The 27,028-nt window shown below is 43.6% G+C and overlaps 2 protein-coding genes across 8 annotated transcripts; both read right to left on the bottom strand.

The window, feature by feature from the left end:
- Positions 1-23: 23 nt before the first annotated feature.
- On the bottom strand, positions 24-9,641 carry selenbp1 (selenium binding protein 1). 5 transcript variants are annotated; one of them, XM_069536753.1, is made up of 14 exons: positions 9,505-9,641; positions 6,855-6,969; positions 6,455-6,592; positions 3,929-3,982; positions 3,737-3,849; positions 3,470-3,655; positions 2,545-2,665; positions 2,288-2,470; positions 1,553-1,734; positions 1,320-1,398; positions 1,084-1,205; positions 906-998; positions 538-656; positions 24-373 (listed from the first exon to the last, which is right to left on the bottom strand). In XM_069536753.1, the coding sequence occupies exons 4-14, from the start codon at positions 3,933-3,935 to the stop codon at positions 211-213; spliced, it is 1,368 nt and encodes a 455-aa protein (XP_069392854.1). In that variant the 5' UTR covers positions 3,936-3,982; positions 6,455-6,592; positions 6,855-6,969; positions 9,505-9,641; the 3' UTR covers positions 24-210. The 5 variants fall into 5 exon arrangements, with proteins under 5 accessions (XP_069392854.1, XP_069392855.1, XP_069392856.1 ...); XM_069536754.1 differs by lacking the exon at positions 9,505-9,641 and adding an exon at positions 8,845-8,864; XM_069536755.1 differs by lacking the exon at positions 6,455-6,592.
- On the bottom strand, positions 9,097-26,244 carry pogzb (pogo transposable element derived with ZNF domain b). 3 transcript variants are annotated; one of them, XM_069536750.1, is made up of 20 exons: positions 26,111-26,244; positions 24,008-24,126; positions 23,869-23,937; positions 23,302-23,534; positions 21,273-21,488; positions 19,684-19,777; positions 19,416-19,598; positions 19,202-19,342; positions 18,660-18,867; positions 18,417-18,568; positions 17,818-17,918; positions 17,596-17,742; positions 17,089-17,223; positions 16,783-16,979; positions 16,450-16,599; positions 16,296-16,355; positions 15,924-16,036; positions 11,984-13,633; positions 11,843-11,879; positions 9,097-11,656 (listed from the first exon to the last, which is right to left on the bottom strand). In XM_069536750.1, exons 2-20 carry the CDS (start codon positions 24,120-24,122, stop codon positions 9,814-9,816), a joined length of 5,844 nt encoding a protein of 1,947 aa, XP_069392851.1. In that variant the 5' UTR covers positions 24,123-24,126; positions 26,111-26,244; the 3' UTR covers positions 9,097-9,813. The 3 variants fall into 3 exon arrangements, with proteins under 3 accessions (XP_069392851.1, XP_069392852.1, XP_069392853.1); XM_069536751.1 differs by having other exon boundaries at positions 24,008-24,147; positions 26,111-26,206; XM_069536752.1 differs by lacking the exon at positions 21,273-21,488.
- Between the last annotated feature and the right edge of the window lie 784 nt (positions 26,245-27,028).

Genomic DNA, 27,028 nt, shown 5'->3' with positions numbered 1-27,028 from the left:
AGACACGGACAAGAGGAAACAAATGTGAGACACTGAACTTTATTGAAACACCATGAGTTTACAGTGTGAGCAGCAGGAGGCGCTGCAGGAGACACACTTGATTGACAGGTTAGTTTTATTCAGAGAAAACAAAGAGCCTATGTTTGTGTTCAGAGAAACAAAGAGAAGAAAGAGGAATCATCTCAATGATGTCACAGAGATGTTATGCTCTCACACCCAGATGTCGGACGTGCAGTCTCCTCCTGGATACCTCAGCTCATGGGCGAGAACCGGACCGCCGGGTTCTTTACCAAAATCCACTAGGAAGTTCTCGTTCAGGGTCAAACCTCCGCTGACAGAGTTCACATCGATCTGCATCATCACCGAGCCGTCTCTGAACACACAGGTCAGAGGTCAGTACTGGATGATGTCAGAAGTCACGCACTTGATAATTTCAAATATTAGATGAGGTAAGAGGTCATGTTCCTGATGAGGTCAGAGGTCACACACTACGTGAGGTTGAAGGTCATGCACTAGATGAGGTCAGAGGTCACCTACTTGATGAGGTCGGGGTAGAACTGTTTGTCCCAGCTGCTGAACAGAGATGTCGTCACGTACAGTCTCCGACCGTCCAAACTCAACTGCAACATCTGAGGACCTCCAGAGACACGCCTCCCCTGAGAGACAGACAGGTGAGATAAAGAGTGAGACAGACAGAGGGGAGAGAGTGAGACAGGTGACAGCTCAGTATATAAACATCATCGGAACTTAACAGAAATATAAAAATCTTTTCAATCCTCTGACTCTGGAATGCACTCAAACTATCAATCAACTCAATCAATCACCGCAGAGTGAAGGTGGACTCGGACTTCCTCTGCGCATTTCTGTCTCCTTTCCTAACTCCTTGCCCTTTCTTTCTGTCTCACCTGAATGATGCGTGGGCGGGGCTGCGGCTGGTTTTCGGGGTCCTCCCGGACCCTGACTGGTCCGTCACTGACAATACTTCCTCCTAGAAACACCTGGAAAAGACAGACAGGTGAACTGTCTCACTCTGGTGCTTTACCTGATCACCATCATCACTGGACAAATGTTATGACATCTTACCTGGCCAACCAATCGGGGGTTCTTCCTGTCTGTGATGTCATACTGTCTGATGTCACCGTGCAGCCAATTACTGAAGTAGAGGAAACGGTCGTCCAATGAGATCAGGATGTCTGTGATCAGACCTGCAAAAACAGACAGACAAATCAGACAGACAGGTCAGACAGACAGGTGACAGGTCAGACAGACAGGTGACTGGTCAGACAGACAGGTGACAGGTCAGACTGACAGACAAGTACCAGGCATCTCTGGCAGCTTCCATCCCTCCACCTTCTTGCTGGGGACACTGATCACCTTCTCTGCGGCCCATTGACCGTCCTGAAGAAACAGAACCAGAGAAAACCAGATGAAGATTTATTATTAAAACCAGATTAAACCCTGATCTTTAAATCAGATTAAATTTGAGATCCAACTGATCGACAAACACTTGAATCTCAGAAGGATGAAGAAACCAGAAGGCCGTGGTACTGACTGGAGCTTTGTAGAATCTGAAGACATTTGATTGTAGAGCACAGCCCACGTAGCCCTCGGTGGCGTCGGGGTCGTGGAGGAATCGGACCTCGAGAGGAATAGCGCCCTCTTCACCCAGATTGAGAGTCTGCAGCTTCCTGTGGGTGGTCCAGTCCCAAACATGGATGGAGCTGCCGTAGTGACCTGGGAAACAGACGTGTTGCAGGTAGTTTGATGTTTGCACATTTGTAAAGTTGAATGGAACTTAATGTTAAACCCTGAGGTTCTGACCAGAACCTAGAACCCTGTGATATAAACTCTGGTGGGATCAGATCTCTGCTGGTGTTTCCAACGTAACCCTCTGTGACAATCGGGTTGTATTTCTGGATTTGAACCTTGAACCATGTTATACTGAAAGAGTCTTATTTGAATACAAATGTGGGTTCATGTGGAACAGATTGGACTATTAATGGCTTCTGTATAAAGAACCCTGTGTTCTGAATTCTTGCAGGGATCAAGAACCCTGTTGTTCCTCATAGGAGACTTGAACTTAATGGAACTGACTGAAGATTTACTGGTACTACTAGAACCACATGAATTATGATATAAAGTTACAGGAAGAGAAACCAAACCACCGAACTGAGCAGAGCATCTCGAGGATCAGGACCAAGACTGTATTTTAATAACGACCTGTATTTTCAGGTCGTTAAAGGATTAAATGTCTCTGGCAGGAAAACGTTGACTCCTCCCGACTCACCTTCCTGGACGTGGGTCGGATTAAAACCATCGGCCAGAGCTTTAGGTGCGCCCCATTCAGTGCTGATCATGACGTTGTGTCGAGGTTGGTACCAGAAGTCGTACCCAAAGGGCACTGCTTCGTCTGGTTGCTCCCAATTCCCGACCACCTCAAACGTTTCACCATCCAGCAGAACGAATCCACCTGAGAGGACAACAGCAGCTGTAGCACTGAAACTGTCCACTAGAGGCTGCTAGTGGATTAGGTCTGTCTCTCACCTTTGCCGTTCCCGGACGGATCTCCCATGCAGCTTATCATGATCTGACCGTTACCCAGACAATGAGATGTGTGAGGATTCGCCAGGTTACATTTCCAGAACAGATCCACGGGTTCGACCATCTGAACACAAACAATCCACTCAGTGACGGTGACACCTAGTGGTTGGAGGCTTCATGTCTACAGGTTGTCAGTCTGTCTCATTCTTATGAACACGATATCTCAAGAACACTTTTAAGGGGAATTTCTTCAAATGTGGTACAATAGTTCACATTGTTGGGGTCAAAGGTCACTGTGACCTCACAAATCCTGTTTTGCCTCATGAACACAATATCTGAAGAACAGGAGAGAGAATCCTCTTTAATTCTGCACGAAGGATTTCGATCTCAAAATGCTTCAAAATGGTACAAATGTTCAATCACACTCAAAAATGAACAGATGAGAATTCAGAGGTCAAAGGTCAAGGTCGCTGTGACCTCACACTCTGAGGTGTGAACGATCCCCGACCTGCTGCAGGTGAGCGTGATGTTTACTTCTTGTTCTTCAGCGTCTCAGAGGAAACATGTTAATGATCAAACTGTGACTCAGCAGAATCTGAGGACAACAAGTCAAAGGTTTTTACAGCTGCAGTCCGACCTCAGCGTGAACCTTCTTTTTCCCTCTGGGTCTGAATCATCCAAACACGTGTTCAGCTCTGAGTTCACGTGGAAGACAAGGAGGACTCAGATGGTTCAGACCAGGACTCGGCTGAAGACCTCTGACCTCAACAGTTTCATCGTAAAATATCTCCTGTGTTCGTGCTGACTGAATAAAAACCTGGACACAGACATCTTTATTTAAGATCTGCTCACATGATCACGGATCAGGTGTGAGCAGCTCTGTCACTGGCCTCTCACTGATTGGCTGAGCTGCGCAGGTCGTTTGTACCTTGTGCAACTGCGGTGCTCTGGGATTCGACCCGACGTCGACCACGTAGATCCTGGAGGAGATGAGCGACGGCAGAATCAGACGGTTTCGGGTCTTGGAGACGTCTCCGAAGCAGCTGCTGCAGGCGTTCCAGCCGGAGTGATGTAGCTCGTCTCGAAGGTTCGGCATTGGCAGCCGATGGATCACCTGCGAGGACGGAGGTCAAAGGTCACAGCGGGTTCAAAGGTTGTTTGATTTTTTGGTTTAAAAATGCAGCAGTGACCTTACCTGACAGTAGGTGGCAGACTTTGGGTCGATGTCGACCGTTGCCAGGTAATCTGGTTTCAGGATGTCAGTGTTTCGGTAGATACACGGAAGGTAGACAATCTGCTCCCGAGGACCTACAACCACACAACAACACAACTGTCTGTATGTCTGTGTGTGTGTGTGGTGGTGTGTGGTTGTGTGTATGTGTCTCACCCTTCATGGCATCCAGCGGGCTGCGGTATCCTGGTCCACATCCTGAACAGCTTGCTGAGAATACACAACAACATGTAAAAGACATGATCCTGAGGGGTCAGAGGTCACAGTCTGATCTCTGCTGGACGACGTCCGGTCAGATTCAGGATCAGCAACTTCTCATTCTCCGACTTCACTTCAGCTTTTATTTATCAGACGATCACACAGCAGGAGGTTTAATAATCTGACACACAACGACATGACAACACACAACTACACAATACACAGAGGTTTATTAATGATCACACACACTCACACACGCTCACACACACACTCAGACTCACTCACTCACACACTCAGAAACACACTCACACACACACTCACTCACACACACACACACTCAGACACACACACACACACTTAGACTCACACTCACACACACACACACACTCAGACACACACACACACACTCAGACCCCCCCCCCCGCAACACACACACACTCACACACAGACACACTCACACACACACTCACACACAGACTCACACACAGACACACTCACACACTCACACACAGACACACTCACAGACACACTCACACACACACTCACACACAGACACACTCACACACACACTCACACACAGACTCACACACAGACACACTCACACACTCACACACAGACACACTCACAGACACACTCACTCACACACACACACTCAGACCCCCCCCCCCGCAACACACACACACTCACACACTCACACACACTCACACACAGACACACTCACAGACACACTCACACACACACTCACACACAGCCTCTCTCTCTAGGATTTAAAGGGACAGGACCTGTTTAATTGCAGCTTCAGTTTGAACAACAATAAAATCAAAAGAATCAGAAAATGATGAACGAATTGATTCTGGTGTAAATTCACTGCTGCTCCTGAAGGTGAAGACGAGCTGGAGGATAAACTTCTCTCAGTTTGATTTCATGAGAACAAACATTTTCCACATTTCGTTCATAGCCAGTCGATGGTGCTAGATCTAAATTACAGGTTAAATAAAGAAATTAACAGAACTTTCAGAGAAATGATTTTCTCCAGAGACAAAGTTTATCTGATTAAACATAATTTAAGATTTATGCTGTAGTTCGTTAAAGAGCAAACACACACTGGTCTTCCTGTAGCTGTAAGGACTCACTTTTTATCTTCATAACTAAACAACAAGAATATGATTCCAAACAAAATCCAACCGCTCACACAGCCACTGATGCTGTGGGGACCTCAACATGTCCTCAACATGTACGAATGACACACTTCTGGAGTCTCAGGGATAAACTTTGTTAGAGCAGAATCCAACACAACTGAAGTAAATATGTGTTGTTGAAAATGTGCTGAAATATTTATTGAAGCTTGACGAGGAGGAAATCAGAATTCATCCACACAACATCTGAGCATGATTCCTGCCGTCACACTTCAAACCCCAACAGATCCTTTCATCTTTGGTCTGCTCGTTCCTCTCAAGTGTAGCTTCTGGTTCTGGAGACAGTGTCTGGTCACAGTCTCATATCTGTGATGTCCAGGGAGTGAAGCCTTAGACCTTCACCAAGCTCTCACACTTCTCAAACAGCCTGTTGCCCCAGAGAGGACACCATGAGAGGACACGAGACAGTGTCTACCAACATAACATAACAATTTGAATGATTCTTCAGACGTATAAAACAGGAAACACACAACATGTCTCCATCCTGCTCCTGTGATGTCATCAAGTGTCCACAAGCCCCGACGTTCAAATTCAACTGGAAACGACGTCATTTACATCAAGTTTTTAGCCTAAATCTCTGCAACTGGAGGGAGCGATGCTAACGTGCACTCCGCGCACGCCCTTGAAAGAAAGTAATGAAGTAGCATGAACGCGTCTGAGGAAGATCACAGAGGACCAGTGGAATTTGAATGTCGGGGCTTGTGGACACTCGATGACATCACAGGAGCAGATACGAAGACGTGTGATTTCTGTTTTATTATGTCTGAAGAATCATTCACATTTACTTCCGTCGTGTTGGATTCTGCTCTAACAAAGTTTACCTCTGAAGCTCCAGACGTTTCAACCCCCCCCATCATGCAGCTGAGTAGATAATGAAGTTTCATTTTTCAGTGAACTATCCCTTAACAACGTACAAAGTGGAGTGGTAGAGCTCACCCATGTTGCAGCCGCTGGTCTGATCAGGTTGTGAAGGTCTTTCTCTCACCCTCTCTCTCTCTCTCTCTGTCTCTCTCTCTCTGTTATATAATCAACGAATCAGAAAGCAGCTGAGGAGCTGAACATTAACCCTGTGACGCCCACAGATTTTATTCATAATGAATCAATCAGTCAATTTGTTATAATGTGTTGAATACACACACGTCTGTGTATGTGTGATTGTGTGTCTGTCATCTGTGAGTGTGTGTCAGTTTGTGTGTGAGTCTGTGAGTGAGTGTGTGTCTGTGTGTTCTTTTCAGTAATGATTGACAGTTTAAGGTTCGTTTGTGGTTGAAAGTATAAAGACTCTGACCTCAGACTGTAAATAAAGATGGACGACATGACAGCTCCCAAAGTGAAGCCAACTCATCCCTATCGCCCCCTGGTGTCTGGCTGCAGTATAGATCATAGCCCATCCTCTTCCACGTTAGCAGGTGGGACATGGACCAAACTAAAAATTCAAAGTAAACTTTAAATAAATGTTTGTCCAAGGTGTTTTCTGTCGTTTGAAGTCGTTCTTATCTCACTGATGTTTGTTCAAGAACAATTCAATTTGCTCACTTGTTAAAAGCAACAGATGAACATGCATAAATATTAGGTGTTAATAATCACAATGAGTGACCCAGAGAGCGTGAACAAGTTTTATGGTCACATTGTTCCCTGTGATACTTGGTGTTAATGAAGATTAACGTGGAGGATTAAGTGATAATTACCTGAAGTCAATCACAAAAAGATGTCACTCCGCCGGCCTCTGCTCTGACAAGAAAGTTTCACCTCGAAACGCCTCAGAGGTTGTTATGACGACAGCCTTCTGGCCACCACCTTCACCTGCGGTTTGAACCACAAATCAAACACTGTAGGTCACGAACTGTCTGAATTTAGTCTCAGGGAGGAAGTTAAAAATTCCAGAAAGATTTTGATTGGATGCAGAATGAGTCATCGAACAGTGAAGTTTCCTTACAGGAAGAAAAATAACGATTGAAATGAGAAATTCAGAGATTCGACCTGGAACATGAACCAGTGAGTTTGACTTGATGCAGCGCTGACTTAACATGATGCATGCTGGTCCTAACACAATGGTGTTAACACAATGCATGCTGGTCCTAACACAATGGTGAGGTTACTTCATTTTGTACCCGTAGGTAGATCTGTTTTGCAGCAAAAAGAAAAGAGGAGGGATCGATTCAAGAGTTGAAAATGATAACACACTGTCAGAAAACAAGACGACAAAAACATGACAAAAAGTGCCAAAATGTTTCGCTATCAATAGAAAAATTAGAAAAGGACAAATGTGGCTATAACTCGTTCAAGTGAACAACTGCAGCTGGAACTAAAGTATTTCTACAGCGGTCTGTTTTACTCTTGGTACTATAAATCTTCGACCAGAGGGGAGAAGCTGAAATTCCTCATGCAGAGGATGAGTCATCATGTGTAGCGGAGCTGGCTGTCCTCTGTAACTGGTGTACAGGGACCAATAATCAGCCGACTGGACCATTTCTTTTAAAGACAGTTGACCAAACCATGACACCAAAGATGTCTGATACAACAGACTCAATAAAAGAATGATTTGTCAATATGAAAATAAAACATTTTCCTTAAACATCACAAACATTCGTGACCCTTTTTGCAAAAGCTTCGCTGTTTGCTTCAAAGTTCAGTTTGGAGTCAATCATAGTCTCAAGCTATTTGTAAGATTACACACATTCCACAGTTTGACCTTTTGAGAAGTGTGTCTTCAAGTGTTTTCTAAAGTCAATGACCATGTCCTTGGTTTTTGAAATGTTGAGTTGGAGGAATGACTCCTCGCACAACTTAACAAAGTGCTCAACAACTGGCTGAAGCAGACTCACAATCACTGAATCATCCGCGTACTTTAAAATGATCCTATCTTTAAATGAGCTCTGATTTCTATTTGTATGACGGATAAAAAACAAAGGAGAGAGCACACACCCTTGTGGTGAGCCAGTTGAAGAGCAAACTTTATCTGATAAAAATCTATTCACTCTGCCTCTTTGTCCTGTTTGTTCAAAAGTCTAAACTCCAGCTCACAAGATCCAAACTTTAATGTTCTAAAAGCTGACAGGTTAAACAGCTGATGAAAAATCAATGAATAAAAAACCTCTAAGTGTTTAAAAAGCAAATTGAGGAGAGTGAGTGAGGCGTCATGAGGCACAATGCATGATGGGCCTAACACACTGGTCCTAACACAATGCATGATGGGCCTAACACACTGGGCCTAACACAATGCATGATGGTTAGAATTTCTGTCCGTTTTCATCCAGTCCTGCAAAAAAGGTCACATGACCTTAAAACATGACAGATGTTCTCCAGCTTCAGCAGCTGTGACATCACAGCTCTGCTCTGATTGGCTGAAGGCTTCAGTAACACGTGTCTAATGTTTTTATTCTAAGAATTCAGATGTTTTCTGTAAATCTATATATGAAATGTGTTAAACACTGAACCCTCTGTTTCCACCTCTTCATTAAAACTCTATATGTTCTATATACGTATGATTGTGTGAGTATATATGAACCACTGACTGTGCTGTTGGTTTCTTTTTGTTTCTGTTTCTCATGTTTGCCTTATTTTCTATTTCTATGTGCTGGTTAATAAAAACGTTTCTGTCCAGAGACGATGTGATGCATTTTCATCTTCTGTAAATTTACAGTTTTTAATTTCTGCTGAAACAAAGTTCTTAGTCACCTTCGTTGTTCTTTGTTCATAAACACGAGGATTTCCTCAACATCAGTTTCATCTGCAACTAAAAAAAAGATGTGAAATCTGTAGTTCTCGTCTCTGAAGCTACAAGAAGTAACAAATTAGTTATTTGACTCCACCCCTGCAGCCGCCGGACGATGACGTCAGACGTTCAGACTCAGTCAGACCACGTCCAAGTTACTTCAAACATCAGGATTCACTTTGTTTCATGTCACAACAAAAACTCTTCCTGGAAAATAAGTTTGACAAACTTTATTTAATTTGTTGTGTTCATGGTCATATATTTATTCATGTTCCTGGGTCGGAATATTCACATGATCGATTATTTGATGAATCATTAACTGACGTTTATAAACTAATAATAACTAATATTAGTTATTATTATTAACTAATAACTAACAAATAAAACAGACTCAATTTGTTTCCCAGTGCATGCTGGGACAGCTCTGTCGGCTGTTGAGTGGCTGACAGGTTGCTGGAAGCAGAGCTTCATCAATGACCGACTCCAGCAACATGATCAACGTACGTAAAAATCTATGGCGAAAAAACCAACATCAGTTCGTCTCTAAAAAGATTTTCAAGGTCCAGACAAAACCAAACATGTTTTTATGAGTTCAAATGTCAGTGAGCGAATGTTTACATCACCTGGAGAAGAAACGTCCAATGTCTCTATACAACGTCGGGACAGGTGTAAGTTCAGCTGATCTGTGACTTTCAATCAGCCAATCCAGTTTCACTGTTGGTTCCTGGTCTGAACCCTGAACACATTCACCTGAAGTCACACCTGTAGCAGAGCTTTAGGTCACCGCCAGGAGAGGTGTGTTTCTTTGATTGACAGGTGTCCCAGCATTTCACACTTAGCTGAGATGGTTGTCCCGCCCCCACATGCATTAGTTACCATTTCAGGGACGGCTCAGGTGTTTACAGTTCTTCATCCACTTCTTTATCGTCTGTTCAGCTTTTGTCCATCATGTCTTCAGTGTCGCCCTCTGCCTCTACACCCTCTGCCCTGCTCTTTATCTTCCACTCGTCCCCGACTTCCTCTCCTATCACGATTCTGGTCTCTCGTCTCTCCTTATTCACCTCCTTTCTGTCCTCCTCTGTCTCTTTTCCTTCCTCCTCGCTATCCTCCTCTATCTTATTATGCTTCCTTGTGTCGTCTTGCCGACTGTCATCCTCTGTCGTCTCAGTCTCCTTGTTCTCTCTCCTGTCCTCCTTCACCTCCCTCTCTTCACTCTTCTCCTGTTTCTCCTCTGATGTCTCCAGTCCTACTCCTCCTTCTGGTTCCTCCGTGGTATCCTCTTCATCTTCCAGCTCCAGCAGATCAGATAAAGTGGATTCCAGAGATTCAGGACCCAGCATGGTCTCAGTCAGGATCTTGAAGAGATCCAGTTGGACCTCCTCTGGCTTTTGTTTTGTCATTGTCTCTTGTCCCTCCTCCTCTTTCGGAAGAAGACCTGTCAGCCTAAATGAATTCTCCCATATCTGGGAGAGTTTGTTCAAGTGCATCAGGGCCTCCACCATCCAGTCAACCAACAGCTGGGCCACATTTGCTTGGAGCTGCTGCGGTGACGTCTCCTCCAGCTCCTTTGGGTTTCCAGCAATGAACTTTGCCCAGCGCAGCAGCATGAAGCGCTGCAGCATCGGCTTCACACAAATATCCAGAGGCTGAAGGCTGAAGGAACAACCTCCAGGAATCATTGCAGGGAGGGTACCTGATCCACTGATGGATGTAAGAAACTGGTCGCCCATGTGTTCCCTGTGTCGGTCCAAGACCAGAATCGATCTACTGGGCTGAGTTCGACTGCACACATGCTGATGCCAGACCTTGTTAGTCCAAAGATCCAGGGCTTCTTCTACTAAGAGACTCTCCGGTCCAGCCTCCAGCAGGATGAACTCAGGCAGGACTTTCTCATCCAGCTGCCGGTTTGCCAGCACCAGAGATGGCAGCATGGTACCGTCTGCCAGCGCTGCCAGGTACACAGTGACAAGAGGTAAAGACCCAATGAGTTCCAAAGCCTCTGAGCGGCGAGACTTGTCCTGGACTAACCTCAAATCCACAAAAAGACACAGCTCATCCATCGCAGCAACTGTGCTGTCAGACAGTTTGTGGACCCTGATGATCTTCTGGGTAAACTTCCTGAAGGATGTGACTTTGGCTTCAAGGGAAGACGGCAGGGTTCGAGCTAGTGTGGCCGCTGTGCCAGTGTTCTGTATGCCCAGCTGGTGCTGCAGCATGAAGCTCACTGCCCAGTCATATGAGATGCGGAAGGAGTCACCGAACCCTCCCTTCTTCTTCAGTGTAGAGACTTTGTGAAAGAGGTTGCTCTCTGTGATCGGAAGCTGCTGTTCACGCATGGACAGCACCCAGGCCACCAGGCGACTGCCACCATCACCGTGGACATTCTGTTCTTGTTCACATTGCTTCAAACGCTTCTTGGCCTCCTTCAGCCACATTTGGATGAGCTTGGTCTCAGTTGAAAAGACCCTTGAGGCTTGGCGGAGTCCATCACACAGAGCAAACAGAGCGATTCTCAGTTGACGGGCTGTGAGAATATCTTCACGCTCTTTCGAGTAAGACAAGTTGGTTGCTAGTTGGGCGTGGCAGTTTGTTGTTGATGGCAAGTCAGATACCGGATGTTTTACTTCTTTGATTAATTCTTCCTTAATATCTTCAGTTTCTTCATCCATGTCATCAAAATCATCTACTCTCTCATCTTCAGAAAAGTCAATGTCCTCCACAGGGGCCATTGCCGCATCCATGTTGTCTTTGACCTCGTCCATCTCCACTGCTCCGCTGCAGCACAAATACACAAATGTTCTTCAGTTAATATGAAACATACAAAACATACAAGATGAAAAAACTTGAATGAACCTGACACAGTCAAACTTTTTAATACCAGACCCAAAAATAATCATGCTCCAAAATTAAGAATCCAATTTAGCAGAAAGAAGCATGTCACACATTTAATGAAATGTATACCTTATTCTGTCCTTGAGAAATCCAACTTTTGTTGAACCTGTTAAAACAGCAGATGAAACATTTAATGTCCAAAGTTTAACAGGAATAAATCAACTTAGTTACAGAGCTGAACAGGATCTTTGACTTTCACTGTAGACTGACCTTTGTTCAGAGGCGACAGACCGTGATACTCCCAGAAACAGCTCGGGTGTTTACACAGGTTGGCTTTACAGATGACGCAGCCGTACACGCTCTCATGTCGGATGTTCTTCAAATTGCAGTTCTTGCACCTCTTGGAGATGGCGCTGATCTTTACCATCCTGTGTCTTTGTTTAACTACTTCTTCGGCCACCTCCATTCTCATTCCACGGGAGCTGGCAATCTCCATGGTCTCAAAGTATTTCTGGGCACACTTGGCGAGCTGGTTCCCCAAACGCTTGCGGAAGTTGACTTGAGTAAAGAGGCCATCTTGCACCCAGGCAGGTGGGTTCTCTTTGCGACTCTCTCGCAGTACGATGAAAGCGTTAACAATGCTCAGGTTGATCAGAAACCAGAAGAGACCGCGCCAGTGTCGATCCTGAGGGATTCCTCCAAGCGGGTTGCAGGCCAGCAGCTGTTTGCAGATGTCGACCCCTCGCATATTCTCCTGCAAAAGGCGAAAGGCCATAGGGCGATTTATGGGGTCCAAGCAGCCCACTTTGGTCTGAGACCTCCTCCAAACAGTGTCTGGTTCACCCAGAGATGCATTAGTTGACAGGCAACCCATCTCCTTGGTGTCCCTCCAGCGGGTGGCCAGTAGGGGGCCACACTGCATTTGCAGGAAGTCCCCGGGTTTCTCTACCTTACCCTCATCCCACAGCTCTCTGGGCAAGATGGGGCTGGGTGGAGGGAAGGAGCTGGAGGCGTAGATGCCCTGGTTCAGCAGCTTTTGCATGAGTGGGACAGAAGTAAGGGAGTTGGCCAGGTAGAGCTGATGGTGTTTGTCCTCCAGACCCTTCACCAGCCCTGGCACCACGGTGAAGCCTGGCTCCTTTCCCGCCTTCTCCCCTACCTGGATGAAGAAGCGGTGGCAGTAGCCTGACTTGGAGTCACAGAGCAGCCACACCTGAGGCTGGGTCTTTGGATTCCCTTTAACTCGGCAGCTCTCCTCCTCCAGGCTCGGCAACAGCGCCCTGTCGATGGTCAGACTGCAGTTTGGTTGGTAAGTGTTCCACATAGCTCCACCCAGGATGTCCAGCATCGGCCTGAAGATGTGCAGCGAGTCACTAGGGTTGTTGGTGCCACGATATTCATCTGTGGCGAAGCTGCCCATGCGGATGTTTGCAGCAATCTGCTTGAAGCGTTTGAAACTCATGGCTCGGTAGAAGGTGTAGCTGTTGTCGTAGTGACTCCAGGACCAGTAGTGCGATGGGTCTGGCAGGTTCTGAATCCCCATCAAAACAACCAAGCCGATGAAACCTTTGACTTCATGCGTGGTGACAGGGACCCACTTAGGGTAGAAGGACCCCAGGAACTGGCAGGTCTTAACATGAGCATTGGTCTCTTTGGTGATCAGTTCCACCAATGCTGCAGGGAAGAGGAGGTTGAAGAAGTCAATGGCATCGCTATTCTTGGTCAGGTGGTGATGGGGCCCACTGCTCTCCTTGAATGCCACAATGGTAGACTCTGTGCTATTGCTCTCCGCTGGCTGCTTCCAAAAAGCTGCTGACCTCCAGGATGGATGAGGCAAGTCCTTATTCTGGTCTGGTTCCTTCTCTTCTGAGGAACACTGCTCTTCATCGTAGCAGAACTGGATGTCAGGTTCCACATATGCTGAAATGAAGCAGGATAATATAATTTACAATATTTATTTTCACATAAATATTATACACAGGAATCAGTTAGTTTTCATGTTCTGAAGATCTTCAGTCATCCAGGTCACAGTTTATTCAGGAGTTGTACAAATTAACATAGAAAACACAAACAAGGCCAGTTGTCTATGTTTACTTGTACAACTTCTGAAGATGTGAATGAAGTATTCAAACTGCAGAGTAACAGAAAGTCTTTATTTGGATCATGAACTTTGTGCTGGAAGCTGTTGACCAATCACCACAGAGTGGGCTTTATCAGGAGGGGGGGTCTTTAGGAAGGGTTCTCACACCACTTTAATGCTTTTTACGACCTTGATAAATATACTGGAAGACCCCTTCTCTCTGTTGGAGAAGAGAATTTATATAAACCTATAAATAAGCTTAGTAAGATGTCAGAATAATAGCATTGACTGAGAGTAACTGTTGGAGCTATTTACTGTTTTCTTTAGTGATTAATAGTTAAACATTTGTTTATTTCATTTATTGCTTGTTTGATATAAGTAGTAGCAGCCAGACACCAGGGATGTTTGTAAAAATAAAACAAACTGTGATGTGATGAGATTGTGTTAAGAAACTGTTGAATGCATCACACACTGACACGGAGACATTACTGTGGCATCACAGGCTCATTGCAGTTCCATAGCTGACCACTTGTAAGACTGGGAACTGTGTGGCGCTGTGTCGTGATCTGCCCACATAAATACTTAACATTCAGTGTAGAAGAAATCCACACCCATCGGTGTTACGCTATTTAAAAACATAAAACTGTCAGTCTCAGAACTTAAGTTTTAAAGACGTTTTTATGGCGAGACACTGTGAGTGACAATTTTCATATCAGCCTTAATTGCACTGCCCGCAAACTGAATACTTTGCAGCAAATTTATGGTCAATTTAAGACAAATTAATGTTCGTTGATTTTAATTTAAAAACCCTGTAAAGAGACAGGAGCTAAAACCAAGTGTTTGAGACAGAGGCTGAAAAGAGGAGCTGCAGCAATGGACAGTCTGAGGAACGTGATTCTGTAAGTTAGAGCATGAAAGTATTTTACAGTCAGAACTGTGACTCTCACCAAGCTGACAAACTACTTCACTTTCAAAAAGTTACAATGTGTAACAGATTCATGATGCTCCTGTTTCTGATTCTTCACACTGAACAAACTCCGACATTATAAAGAATTTATGAACCAGGAGATCTGGATCTGAGATTAGTTCTTCATTGACAGAGATGCAGTGAACTTCCTCCACAGTTTCTCTGGAGAACGTGTGTGAACTTAAATGTACGAGAGAGAGACCCTCCAGAGTTTCTGCACGATTCCTCTGTCTGGCCCCTCCATCATAGTGCTGAGTAGATAATGAGTGACTTTTCATTTCTGGGTGAACTATCCCTTTAAGTCCACAGAAAGTCCAAAGGAGCCTATCAAGTGTGGGGGTGATGACGCTTTTAACATATGTCGTACACGTAGACGACACCAACGATGTCACGAGAGATGGTGGTGATAAACATTCATGAAAAGACCCAACAATCACTGTAAGCAAACATAGTTCGGCTGGTCTCCACAGCAGAATTTATACGTCATGTCCCGCCTCCTGCTGCTTCACAATCACTGTAAGCAAATGTCTGAAAACTGCTGCAGAGACAACAGATGGAATAAACTGGTGAAATGAGCTGGAGTAGAAATTTAAAAACCTTTCTCTGGATGTATTTTCCTCCTCCACATTGTCGGTTCAGTAAATTACTAGTTAAAAATTCCGTTGGCCTCGAAACGTGCTGATGTACAAACAGTCTTTCTGCTGTCGACTATGTTTCCATGGAATGTAAATAAAGTCAGCTTTATTTACATTGGCTCCGTCAGAGAACAGGAGGGAAACAGATCAGTGGTTCTCACACAAAAACGTCTTTACTCAAACTTGATTCTTTGATTTGTCTGTATATTTAAACATCTTGTAATATTTATATATCTACATTATTCTATTCTATTATTTAAACTTTATCATTTAGCATGGTTTTTTAAAATAATTTTGTCTTGTTGTTTTTGCTCTTTTTCTTAATGTTCATTAGTTCTTTTCCTTTTAATGACAAAAAAATAATTTAACTATAATATAAAATAATTGTTCGAGCCCATTTGTTTCAGTTGATTTTTTTTCCCTCTATGTTTCTGAAGTTGGTTTTGTGTAAAACTGTTTTTAAAATAAAGGTTTGTTGTTGAAGTGACTCCTCGTGTTGTGTTGACGTCTCAGTGTGTGATGTCTTACTTCTGATGTGACACGTGGCGCTGTGGTGCTCCGGGTTCTTCAGAAGGTGATCTGCCATTTGGTCGGCGTTCTGAGGCCTGAAGTTGCACTGAGAGCACTGCAGCAGGAATGGACTGGTGGACACAGAGACACTGTTAGTCACACGGGTCTGTGACGCCACCTGCAGGATTGTTACTTTATTTTGAACTGTCCCTTGTGTTTTCTTAATGCCATGAAAAACACACACACACACACACACACACACACATAATAATATGTGTGACTAATAGAAGTATGACTTCAGCCTGAGGATGAAGAGTGACACCTGCAGGTCAAACTCAGTCACTGGTCAATTAAAGCAGAAACAACATGAACCTGATCAAGGAGTCTCACCATGGAGGAGGAAGTCTGTGCAGTAGAACAACTTTGTCTTTGGAGCGCGGAACATGGTGACTGAAAAGATCAGGAACAAGTCATCAACATTCAGACATTAATAAACTTTTAAACACTGTGTGTGTGTATCACTGTGTACTACGAGTACTCTTACTGTATCATGTGAGCAGCGTAGGCTCTGGAGCAGCAGCTGCTATACGGACACAGCAGACAGTGCACGTGTGTCGGGTAGTGAGCCGACAAATCTGAGGCGTCAGTTCCACATTCCAAACACACCAACCTGTCTCCATCATATGATGATGTCCTGCAGGAGACGAGCAGAAGAGACATCAGGGACACGACAACACGTCAGAGACAAGGCAACGCGTCAGAGTCAAGGCGACATGACAGAGACACAGTGACACGTCAGAGACACGAAGACACGTCAGAGACAAGACAACAGGTCAGAGACACAACGACACGTCACAGACAAATGAGGACATGTCACCTGTTGACTCTGCGATTGACTGGTCTCTTGATGGGGGGCCGGAGGGATCTGGAGAGAGCAGTGTTTCTCTGGATCGGAGACTTCTGTGGCTCTGTCTTGATGTGAATTGGTTGGACGAGGGAGGAGGGGATCTGGAGGAGCCGCCCACCTGCTGAGGTAATCGGAGGCCTGAACTTCCCGTAAGTCCTGATGGTCACCTGGAGACGCAGACGTCAATAATAAGAAAAACCACTTGTGTTGATGCGATTTAAATCAGTTCTTAAGGTTTTGACAGACTGGAGGTCAGTAAGGTCCTAGACAGCTGACCTTTGAACCCGGCGGCAGTCCTTCCAGCTGTGTAGGTCGACGAAAGCTGCGGTGGTTTTCCAGTTTGTGCTGCATTTTGTCTTTGAGGAAGACAAACTGAAGACGACACCTGTTACAGTGGAAGGCCTGGTTGATCTGTGACAAGGTGAAAAGATTCATCGCTTCATCAGATGAATTCAAAACAGAAAAAAATGGATCAACAGAAGTTTGCAAGGAACAGTTAAGTTAAGTTAAGTTGTATGTATGAGCTGTCCGGCTGGTTGTCTGTTAAGGGTGTGGTTAGTCAGCGTGGTTACCTGGTGAGGGTGTGGTTAGTCAGCGTGGTTACCTGGTGAGGGTGTGGTTAGTCAGTGTGGTTACCTATTGAGGGTGTGGTTAGTCAGTGTGGTTACCTGGTGAAGGTGTGGTTAGTCAGCGTGGTTACCTGGTGAGGGTGTGGTTAGTCAGTGTGGTTACCTATTGAGGGTGTGGTTAGTCAGTGTGGTTACCTGGTGAAGGTGTGGTTACCTGGTGTCTCAGCAGGTGCTGCTGGTAGTTGATGGGGTTTCTGGTCACCTTTAGACAGAAAACGCACAGCAGGAAGCGAGAGTCCCTGTGGAAGCTGGCAAAGTGCTGAAGGACATCTGAATAGAAGGACGAGCGATACGAGCACACCTGCAAATCACAACTGAGTTAATACCGAGGAAAATCATTAGGTAGCACAGGTCAAAGGTCAGAGCTCAGACCCACCTGGCAGATGTAGGGCATCTCTCCTGGCTTGTGGCTGGACTTCATGTGGTTCAAGAAGGCTGGCTCGTTCTCAAACGCCCACTCACATATACGACACATACCTGAGACAGGGAGACAGTCAGGTGGGTCCGGAGTCTAGACGGGTGAGTCAAGACTGGTCAAGGCTCAATGCTCCAGAGTGTGACCAGAAGTCTGTGAAGTGCGACTAAAAATGTTCCTTGGTCACACTGGTGAACCAAATGTTTAGCTGGTGTGTCTCTGTTTTGATCCTCATCTGCTGCAGAGTCTACACCCACACAGGCCCCGCCCCCACTCACTCACTCACTGACAGAGACAGTGAAGCAGAGATGAGAGAACAGAGCCGGTGATTGTCGAACTGTGGCTACAAAAAATGTGAATACAGGGTTTATGAGACACGAATCTAAACACGTAGAAAACAACATGCAGACAATCAGACAGCCCTAGTTGTTTATAAATATATAGACCTAATGGAACAGTGTTTTATTGCAGAGCTTAAGGTGCAGCGAAGTCAAGTCCTATGTCAGGTCCAAGTTTCAAGTCAAGTCTCGGGATATTGAGGTTGAAGGTGTGGTTCTTACTGGAGGAGGGGACAGAACCATGCACCTGCTCCTGGTGGCTCTGCAGCTGAGCTGGAGAGGAGAACTGCCGGTAACAGAACCTGCAGCACTTCCTTTCATCACCAGCACTTACTCCAATTAGCTCAGAGTGCTGGAGCATGTGCTGCATCAACCTAGACATACACACACGGGTTATTGCAGGTTAACACGCAGACCATTCTACCCCAGAGAGCTCCGGTGTGTTCAGGTGCTCAGTGGCCGTACCTCAGGTTGTTCTCTGCGAGGTGTGTGCAGATCTGACAGGTGAAGGTGGAGGTTTGGATTCCCAGGGGTTGTGGCTTCCTCAGACTCAGGTCACCTTCAAACGTCCCATAGTAGAACTCCTCCACACTCATCACCACCCTGTGGGGGTCGGCGGAAGGTGCTGAGGTCCTGCTGGGAGTCGTTACGAAAATAGGGGTGGGACAAGAAGCTGCAGGACAAGATGAGACACAGAAACTTTTCATGTGGTCACATGCATGTGAAACAAACTTCGGGCTGTGCCCAAATTCAAGCACTGCATACTTCAGAAGCTAGACTCCCCTAAATGTGTCCATTCATTCCTGAGCAACGAAGGATCCAACAAGCCGTACTATCCCAGGATTCATTGCGTGCCAGTGATTAAGTCAACGAGCTGAGCAGCAGTAACTGAAGCTGCTCAAAGTAGCTAACGATGAAACAGTGAGAGTGAGAGCTGATGATGCAGATAGGAAATCATATAAGAATCAGAAAGGGAAAAGTGTTGTGAAGCAGAATTAAAATGGTACCTGTATTGATTATTGGTCCACTCGTAGTGCTGCTGATCACAGTGAGAGTGGTGACTCCATTGGCTGAACTGGAGGGAAGGGCAGGAGACCCTGGCAGCTTCAAGGTGTTGGCCCCAACCAGCTGGGTCATCTGGAAGTTAACTAGAAAAAAAAAAGATCAATACATCAGTCAATCAATCTGATCAATCTGATCAGTCCCTCTGCGCTGACTGACTGGGTCCTGGTGTTCTGGTGTGGATGGTCAGTGTGGCAGGTAGCTGCATGGCGGTAAAGGTGGACCCGGGCTGAGTGGGACCTCCCGAGGGGGCAGGGCTGGTTCTGGTCAGGACATTCTGACCCTGGGGGTGGACGGGGGACAAACCCACTCTTGGCCGTACCAGCTGACCCAATGACGAGGCTGCAGGGACAGGAAACATCAGCTATGATCAATAATCAGATCAGATTTCTGATTATTAACTGATGGAGTTGGGGGGGTGTCTTACACTGGATCAGGGTGAGCGGCTGGACTGTCTGACCCGGCTGCAGGTTCAGGAGCAGGGGTGTACCAGGGTTCACCACCGTCTGCACTGGGAAACCCTGTACAGGAGACAGACACATGACATCATGGTGACATCACGGTCATTGAACAGAGGAGAAACAAAAAGCACAAGGTCTTTTCTCAGCTCCCCCCTTCACAGTTTATTTGTTGTAATTGATTTACGATGCATGGTTCCTCTGTTATCTCGTCATAATGTCACATCTTCACCCCCACTCATGCTGGACATTGAAGCCTGGTGGTAATGAAGTAGCTTTAAGGGCCGTCAACACCGAGGACGAAATCAACACCTGTGAATATATATGTGGGAGAAGTTTCTGACTTAAAGATTTAAAGCTGGAGTTTTTAACTGGTTATGAAACAATCTTATTTTAATACCGCTGCCTGTTTATAAGCGACAACAACAAATAAGACAATCAGAGTATGAATTGTCTTTTTCTATAAACAACTCTCTATGTCTGGACGGATGAGTCGGAGCAACGATTTACGACAGTCAGGCTGCAAAAACCTATGTTTAGGTGGTGGGAGATAACAGAGGCAGGGGAAGCGAGCCGGGCTACTCTCTAGGCTATGCTAAAGGCTATAGATTTCTTGTGCCTGTATAAATGTATTTAATACTCAATGTTAAATCATTTCTATCATTTGTCTTAATCAACAGACAGGTTCATATTTGATATGTCTTTATTTTCATATGAATATGTTGAGTATTTTGATCTTTGGCAGTTTCTTGGTGTTTTTCCTGAAGTCACAACACGTGTATCTTTTTTTCACTCCTTCCAAAACTAATGCTCATGTTGTCTGGACCAAGGTTTTTACGACAGGAGACAGTGGAGACACACTTTTGTCCAGAGGAGCCAAAATCAACTAAAATTGAAAAATTCCTTGTGGGACCTTTAATGAAGGATAGAAACTCTGACAGCCAATCAAAATCCATCTGAATTGACAGGGCAACACATTCAACATGGCTGATGACGTTGCGGTGTAAACTCATAACTGAGGTTCAAACACAAACCTGGAGTCAAAAGATCAGCGATGGATTCAGACGAGGCCTCACAATCGGCAGTGATATATGGTTTGTGTGTTTTGACCAGTGAGTCTGATGTGACTGGACAGAAAGTGTCTGTGTAGACGTTAATGGCCCTTCAGTAAACTTGGCTATTTATTGTATGTCTGTTTCAGCATAATTAATCAATCAAATTGTATTTGTACAGCCCACATTCACAGATCACAATGAATTAGAACTCATTCAGCTCATAAAATGGAAAATGTCAGGTTATGTAAACATAAAATAACCAATCTATTCACTCATGTTTCTAGAAATGTCTTTAGTAATTTGAGGGATGTTGTGTTGAAATAATCCTTCAACTGTATTTATCAAGTTTCAGGTCACATGTCAACCGTGTCTCTCATTCACAGTACACATGTCTGATATAAGCGAGCTTACATTAGCTTGTTGTTCAGTTAGCGGGTGTAAATATCAAGTCACAGCTAATCTTTACGTAAGAACGAAGAGAACCAAGACATTTCTTCACTGGCCTTGGCATCAGACTTCCTCTTTCTTTTCCTGTTGTACAGAATTAACTGTTTCTCAAACGTGTCCAGGTCGAGGTGTGAAGAACACGTCCGGCTTTTCTTCAGGTGTGAAACGATCCTGAAGTATTTTCCTCCACATCCTCCACACATCACCATCTCTCCTCTGCTTTCAAACGTCCGACCTCTGTCATCTTCAAATCTGAAACGTTCCACATTTGTCTAAATGAAACGGAGAGAAACGAGTCAGAGCAGCACGTCGCAGTGTTTCCAGTCCGACAATCAGACATAGCCAGCTCTGAGTTCATCTGCTGGACGACGTCTGAACTTTTCAATATAATCAGCCTGAGTGCTGCTGCAGATCAGCGTCACACTTTTAAATTGAACATACAGGAACTTTACAGATGAACTTTGGTCTCAGTGTTGATATGATGTTTGTTGTTGTCGCGTTAATTAAAACATCGAGCAGAGACACTCGACTTTGTTACATTAGAAATCATAGATTCTTCCTCTTAAAAAACGAGATGATCAAAAGGTTATAAGCAATCAAATTTACTGTATACGGCACCACAGACGTGTAGCTGGAGGACGCATTCACCACTAATGCACTGTTAGTGTAGTGATCGTGGGGACCACAACAAAGGGTCAAGAACGTCCGCCAGAGGACATCCTCTCATGACCACATTCACAGACCACACAAGCTTGAGACGTTTTCATGTTTTATTCTACGACATTAAGAGACATTATATTACAAGACCACAGAGGTCGTCTACGATGCTGAACATCATCTCAGCCTCTCAGTCATGGTTTACGCTCAGCTCCGACAAACTGACGCTGACTTTCTGAGAGGAAAGATTGACGTCTGGCACGAATCAGATCACTATTTATTAAGTAGTGACAGTGAAGGCATGTGACTGTGGTTTGTTTACTAATCGAGAGCACTTAAGATCACAATCATGGGAAGCTGTGTGTGAGTGCATCACCTACGAACATTCTCAGAGGTGAACGACTGAGTGGGCTCTTTTGCTGGGAGTTTAATTTTATGATCTGAAAATACCATTCAAGTCTTTTCAGTTCAGTCACTAACGTCTCTGTTTCAACTAACTGACGCACTGGGAAAGAAGAAATAGTGGGTTTGGTGTTTTGTGTGTGAACTCTCAGACGATTACATGGTTTATACTCACATGACAGATGAAAACTAGTAGAACAAAACTTTCAGTGCACAGGTACACAAAGTAAGTACACAGACCCTCAGATCACACACACACAAACAAAACTGTATTACTTGGGTGCTACAGTGGTAAATTTGTTCCTTTCGGATTTTTGCAGCAACGTACAGCTCTGTATGTAGGTGTATTGTGATCACATGACTCTGCAGGTCGTATTGTCTCCTACTCTCAGGAGTTTGGACCAATGACTGTAAATAAAGACGACAATACGTCTGAGATACAAACACTGCCATCTTGTGGGGATGGCATCATTTACAGTCAGAGTCTGTGCAGTAGTGGAGCCGTGGTCCGACCCGTACACACACTTGACCTATCTTGAGTCAGTGACACAAAACATCAGTGAGATAAAAACGACCTGAAATGACAGAAACCATCTTTGACAAACATTTATTTAACGTCTACTTGGATTTTTTTTTTAGTTTGGTCCATCTGCTAACATGGAGAAGGTGGGGTTTGTGCCCTATACTGCAGCCTGCCAGCAGGGGGCGGTGTGGCTGTCATATGGTCTATCTTTATTTACAGTCTGTGGTTTGGACTAATAACTAATGACATAGATTTATCAGCTGAACATCAGTAACTTCAGAAGTTGTACAAGTGTACCAGGGAAACTGGACTTGCTTGTGTTGTTCCATTTGCCTACATACATGAAGATACCATGACCTGGATGACTGAGAATCCTCCCAGACATTATCAGCGGTCAGCATTTACTGTATCTGTTGTGTCTGATCAACATTATCAACGCTGCGGCAGGAAGTAACTTCTAAACACAAACATACACACTCTGAGGGTGTGTTTGTTTTCTGTACCTGCGTGGTGAGGAGAATGGGCTGGGCACTTCCTGTCCTGGGGTGTGCTGGGAGGAGAAACGTCCCAGCTGCTGTCTGCGTCAGGATGAGTGGTGGGCCCTGGGTCACCAGGGGTGGGGCTGAGACAGCTGGATTGGAGGAGGTGGGGAGGCATGGGACATGGGGAAGGGAGGAGGTGACAATGGGGGGAGGAGGAGGAAGCATCACTGACGACACAAGACGAAGAGCAGAAGCTGAGGAGAAGAAAACAAGTGTTAAACGTCATCATGTGTCGCTAAACGACATCTTTAATCACTGTCTCTGTGTACAAGCTGGTTTTCATATCCTACTGGGGACACACTGACAACAGGGACTCGTGTTACCATGGAGACGACACTGACGTCCTCACAGATACAGACATAAGGTTAAACATGAGGTTTGTGTTTGGGTCAGTTGTGATGTTAAGTTTGGGACTCGGACAGTGGAACAGGTTTGTGTGTGTCTCTTTGTGAAGTTGTATTTCTTTAGATCCAGAGGAACACACAGGTATAGATGAATTATATTTTGTATTTGTCACCACACAGGTACCTGAAGGTGTGATGGATGGAGGTCTGGGGGGTGGAGTCTCTGAGGTTTGAAGAGGTGGAGAATCCTCCACTGTAGAGAAACACATGTTGTATCAAAACAATTTGTGTGTCTGTGTTTTCTGTTTATGTGTGTGTCTCACCTGGTTCTCCATAGTTGTCAATGTAGTCCATCTCGTCTTCATCCACGCTGTCGTCCACCTGTTGCCATGGCTCCAGCTCCTCCTCCTCACATTCCATAAACAGCTCTGTATCCATGTTGCTATGGAAACGGCAGAAACATCTGGATTCACAATATTTAAAAATAAGAATGAAGTCATTTATTATACAAAAATCAGCAGCAGAAATAAATGCTCATGTAAATAAGACATCAGCTTCTGATTCACATTTAATCTCTTATTATTATTATAACTGAATACAGTTTAATAATAAGACTATTACTTTAATAATAATATGATTAATATCATGTCTGATTTGTTTAACAATAGGATTATTATAACAGAATACAGTTTAATAATAAGATTATTCATATTAATAATAAGATTATAATAACTGATTACAGTTTAATAATAAGGTTATTCATATTAATAATAAGATTATAATAACTGGTTACAGTTTAATAATAAGGTTATTCATATTAATAATAAGATTATAATAACTGATTACAGTTTAATAATAAAGTTATTCATATTAATAATAAGGTTATAATAACTGATTACAGTTTAATAATAAGATTATAATAACTGGTTACAGTTTAATAATAAGGTTATTCATATTAATAATAAGATTATAATAACTGATTACAGTTTAATAATAAGATTATAATAACTGGTTACAGTTTAATAATAAGATTATAATAACTGATTACAGTTTAATAATAAGGTTATTCATATTAATAAGATTATAATAACTGATTACAGTTTAATAATAAGGTTATAATAACTGATTACAGTTTAATAATAAGGTTATTCATATTAATAATAAGATTATAATAACTGATTACAGTTTAATAATAAGATTATAATAACTGATTACAGTTTAATAATAAGGTTATTCATATTAATAATAAGATTATAATAACTGATTACAGTTTAATAATAAGGTTATTCATATTAATAATAAGATTATAATAACTGATTACAGTTTAATAATAAGATTATAATAACTGATTACAGTTTAATAATAAGATTATTCATATTAATAATAAGATTATAATAACTGATTACAGTTTAATAATAAGATTATAATAACTGATTACAGTTTAATAATAAGGTTATTCATATTAATAATAAGATTATAATAACTGATTACAGTTTAATAATAAGGTTATTCATATTAATAATAAGATTATAATAACTGATTACAGTTTAATAATAAGGTTATTCATATTAATAATAAGATTATAATAACTGATTACAGTTTAATAATAAGGTTATTCATATTAATAATAAGATTATAATAACTGATTACAGTTTAATAATAAGGTTATAATAACTGATTACAGTTTAATAATAAGGTTATTCATATTAATAATAAGATTATAATAACTGATTACAGTTTAATAATAAGATTATAATAACTGATTACAGTTTAATAATAAGGTTATTCATATTAATAATAAGATTATAATAACTGATTACAGTTTAATAATAAGATTATAATAACTGATTACAGTTTAATAATAAGATTATAATAACTGATTACAGTTTAATAATAAGGTTATTCATATTAATAATAAGATTATAATAACTGATTACAGTTTAATAATAAGGTTATTCATATTAATAATAAGATTATAATAACTGATTACAGTCCTGTTGTTCTTTTGTTGTTAAATTAACTTTAATCAACACTCAGGTGTGCAGTGTCGCACTGCGGCCGCAGGGGGAGCCACTTCCCGGGTGAAGCGTCTTTGTCCTGGCGGGAGACGTCAGTGTGAGCGAGTGGTGAACCGGGTCGGCCCGGGTCGGTCCGGGTCAGTCCGGGTCAGCCCGGGTCGGTCCGGGTCGGTCCGGGTCAGCCCGGTACCTGGTGGACCCGGTCCCTGAGACCGACCCCGCCGCGCACTGAGCTCTGCAGTGCGTTAGTTACAGAAGCACCGCCCCTCCGCCAGCACATCACTAACACGAGCGCCTCGTACACGTTCCCGCCGGAGTTGTCCGCGCGTGACTAGAGGCCGAGCCGATCCGAACCGGGCCGAACCGGGCCGAACCGGGCTGAACCGGGCTGAACCGGGCCGGTCTTACCTGGGGCTGGAGCCGCACTTCTCACGCTTCTTCTTCACTCACGCTCCGAGTCGACGGAAGGCGGGACTTCCCGCTGCTGCTCGTGTCGGAGCCACCCATTGGACTATACTGGTACTACGTCACTTCCTATTTAGACAACGCGGCTTCTCATTGGCCAGAGTGAATTTTCTGGAGGTGCTTTGCGGGTTTTCAGGTTTGAAATGATAACACGCCCCCCAGCGGCTGGAGTCAGGACGACACGGACCGAGTCAACATGGAGTCCGAGGGGCGGTGCGAGGACGCCATTTTGTTTTTGTTGTGTTTGGATGGGGGCGGGGCGACATGGTCTGACGTCACAGGCTGATGACCCTGACAGACACACTGAATCTGAAACGTAAACTACAATGAAAATATATAAATATATCAATAAAATATATCAATAAAATATATCAATGAAATATATCAATGAAATATATAAATAAAATATATCAATGAAATATATCAATGAAAATATATAATAATAGAATAAACTCTGTCACTCTTCATCAAAACATCTCGAGTTCTATCGTTCACAGAAAGTTAGTTAAACTGAGCTGAGTTACAAATCAACGAGTCAGTGAGAGAACAACTGAAACATGTCAACGTTTGAGTGAAGAAATAAAAGAATAACATGTGTTGTGTTGTTGTTCTGTTGTAGATGTGTCGTAGATGAGATGTGTTGTAGTTGTGTTGTGTTGTAGATGTGTTGTAGATGTGTTGTGTTGTAGTTGTGTTGTAGATGTGTTGTAGATGTGTTGTGTTGTAGTTGTGTTGTTGTTGTGTTGTAGTTGTGTTGTAGATGAGATGTGTTGTAGATGCGTTGTGTTGTAGTTGTGTTGTTGTGTTGTAGATGTGTTGTAGATGTGTTGTGTTGTAGTTGTGTTGTAGATGTGTTTTAGT

Source organism: Paralichthys olivaceus, chromosome 13 (assembly GCF_024713975.1).
Source record: "Paralichthys olivaceus isolate ysfri-2021 chromosome 13, ASM2471397v2, whole genome shotgun sequence".
NCBI lineage: Eukaryota > Metazoa > Chordata > Actinopteri > Pleuronectiformes > Paralichthyidae > Paralichthys > Paralichthys olivaceus.
The sequence above is the reverse complement of the archived record's forward strand: the minus strand, read 5'-3'. Positions and strand labels throughout refer to the sequence as shown.

Coding starts and splice junctions, on each gene's coding strand:
- selenbp1 (XM_069536757.1), bottom strand. Junction 1,206..1,319: donor GAAGCTGCCAGAGATGCCTG/GTACTTGTCTGT, acceptor CTGTTTTTGCAG/GTCTGATCACAGACATCCTG. Junction 657..905: donor CCCGCCCACGCATCATTCAG/GTGAGACAGAAA, acceptor TCTGTCTCTCAG/GGGAGGCGTGTCTCTGGAGG.
- pogzb (XM_069536750.1), bottom strand. CDS start 24,122: ATGGATACAGAGCTGTTTATGGAATGTGAGGAGGAGGAGCTGGAGCCA. Junction 23,535..23,868: donor TCCATCCATCACACCTTCAG/GTACCTGTGTGG, acceptor TCTTCTCCTCAG/CTTCTGCTCTTCGTCTTGTG. Junction 16,356..16,449: donor TACGCTGCTCACATGATACA/GTAAGAGTACTC, acceptor TGATCTTTTCAG/TCACCATGTTCCGCGCTCCA.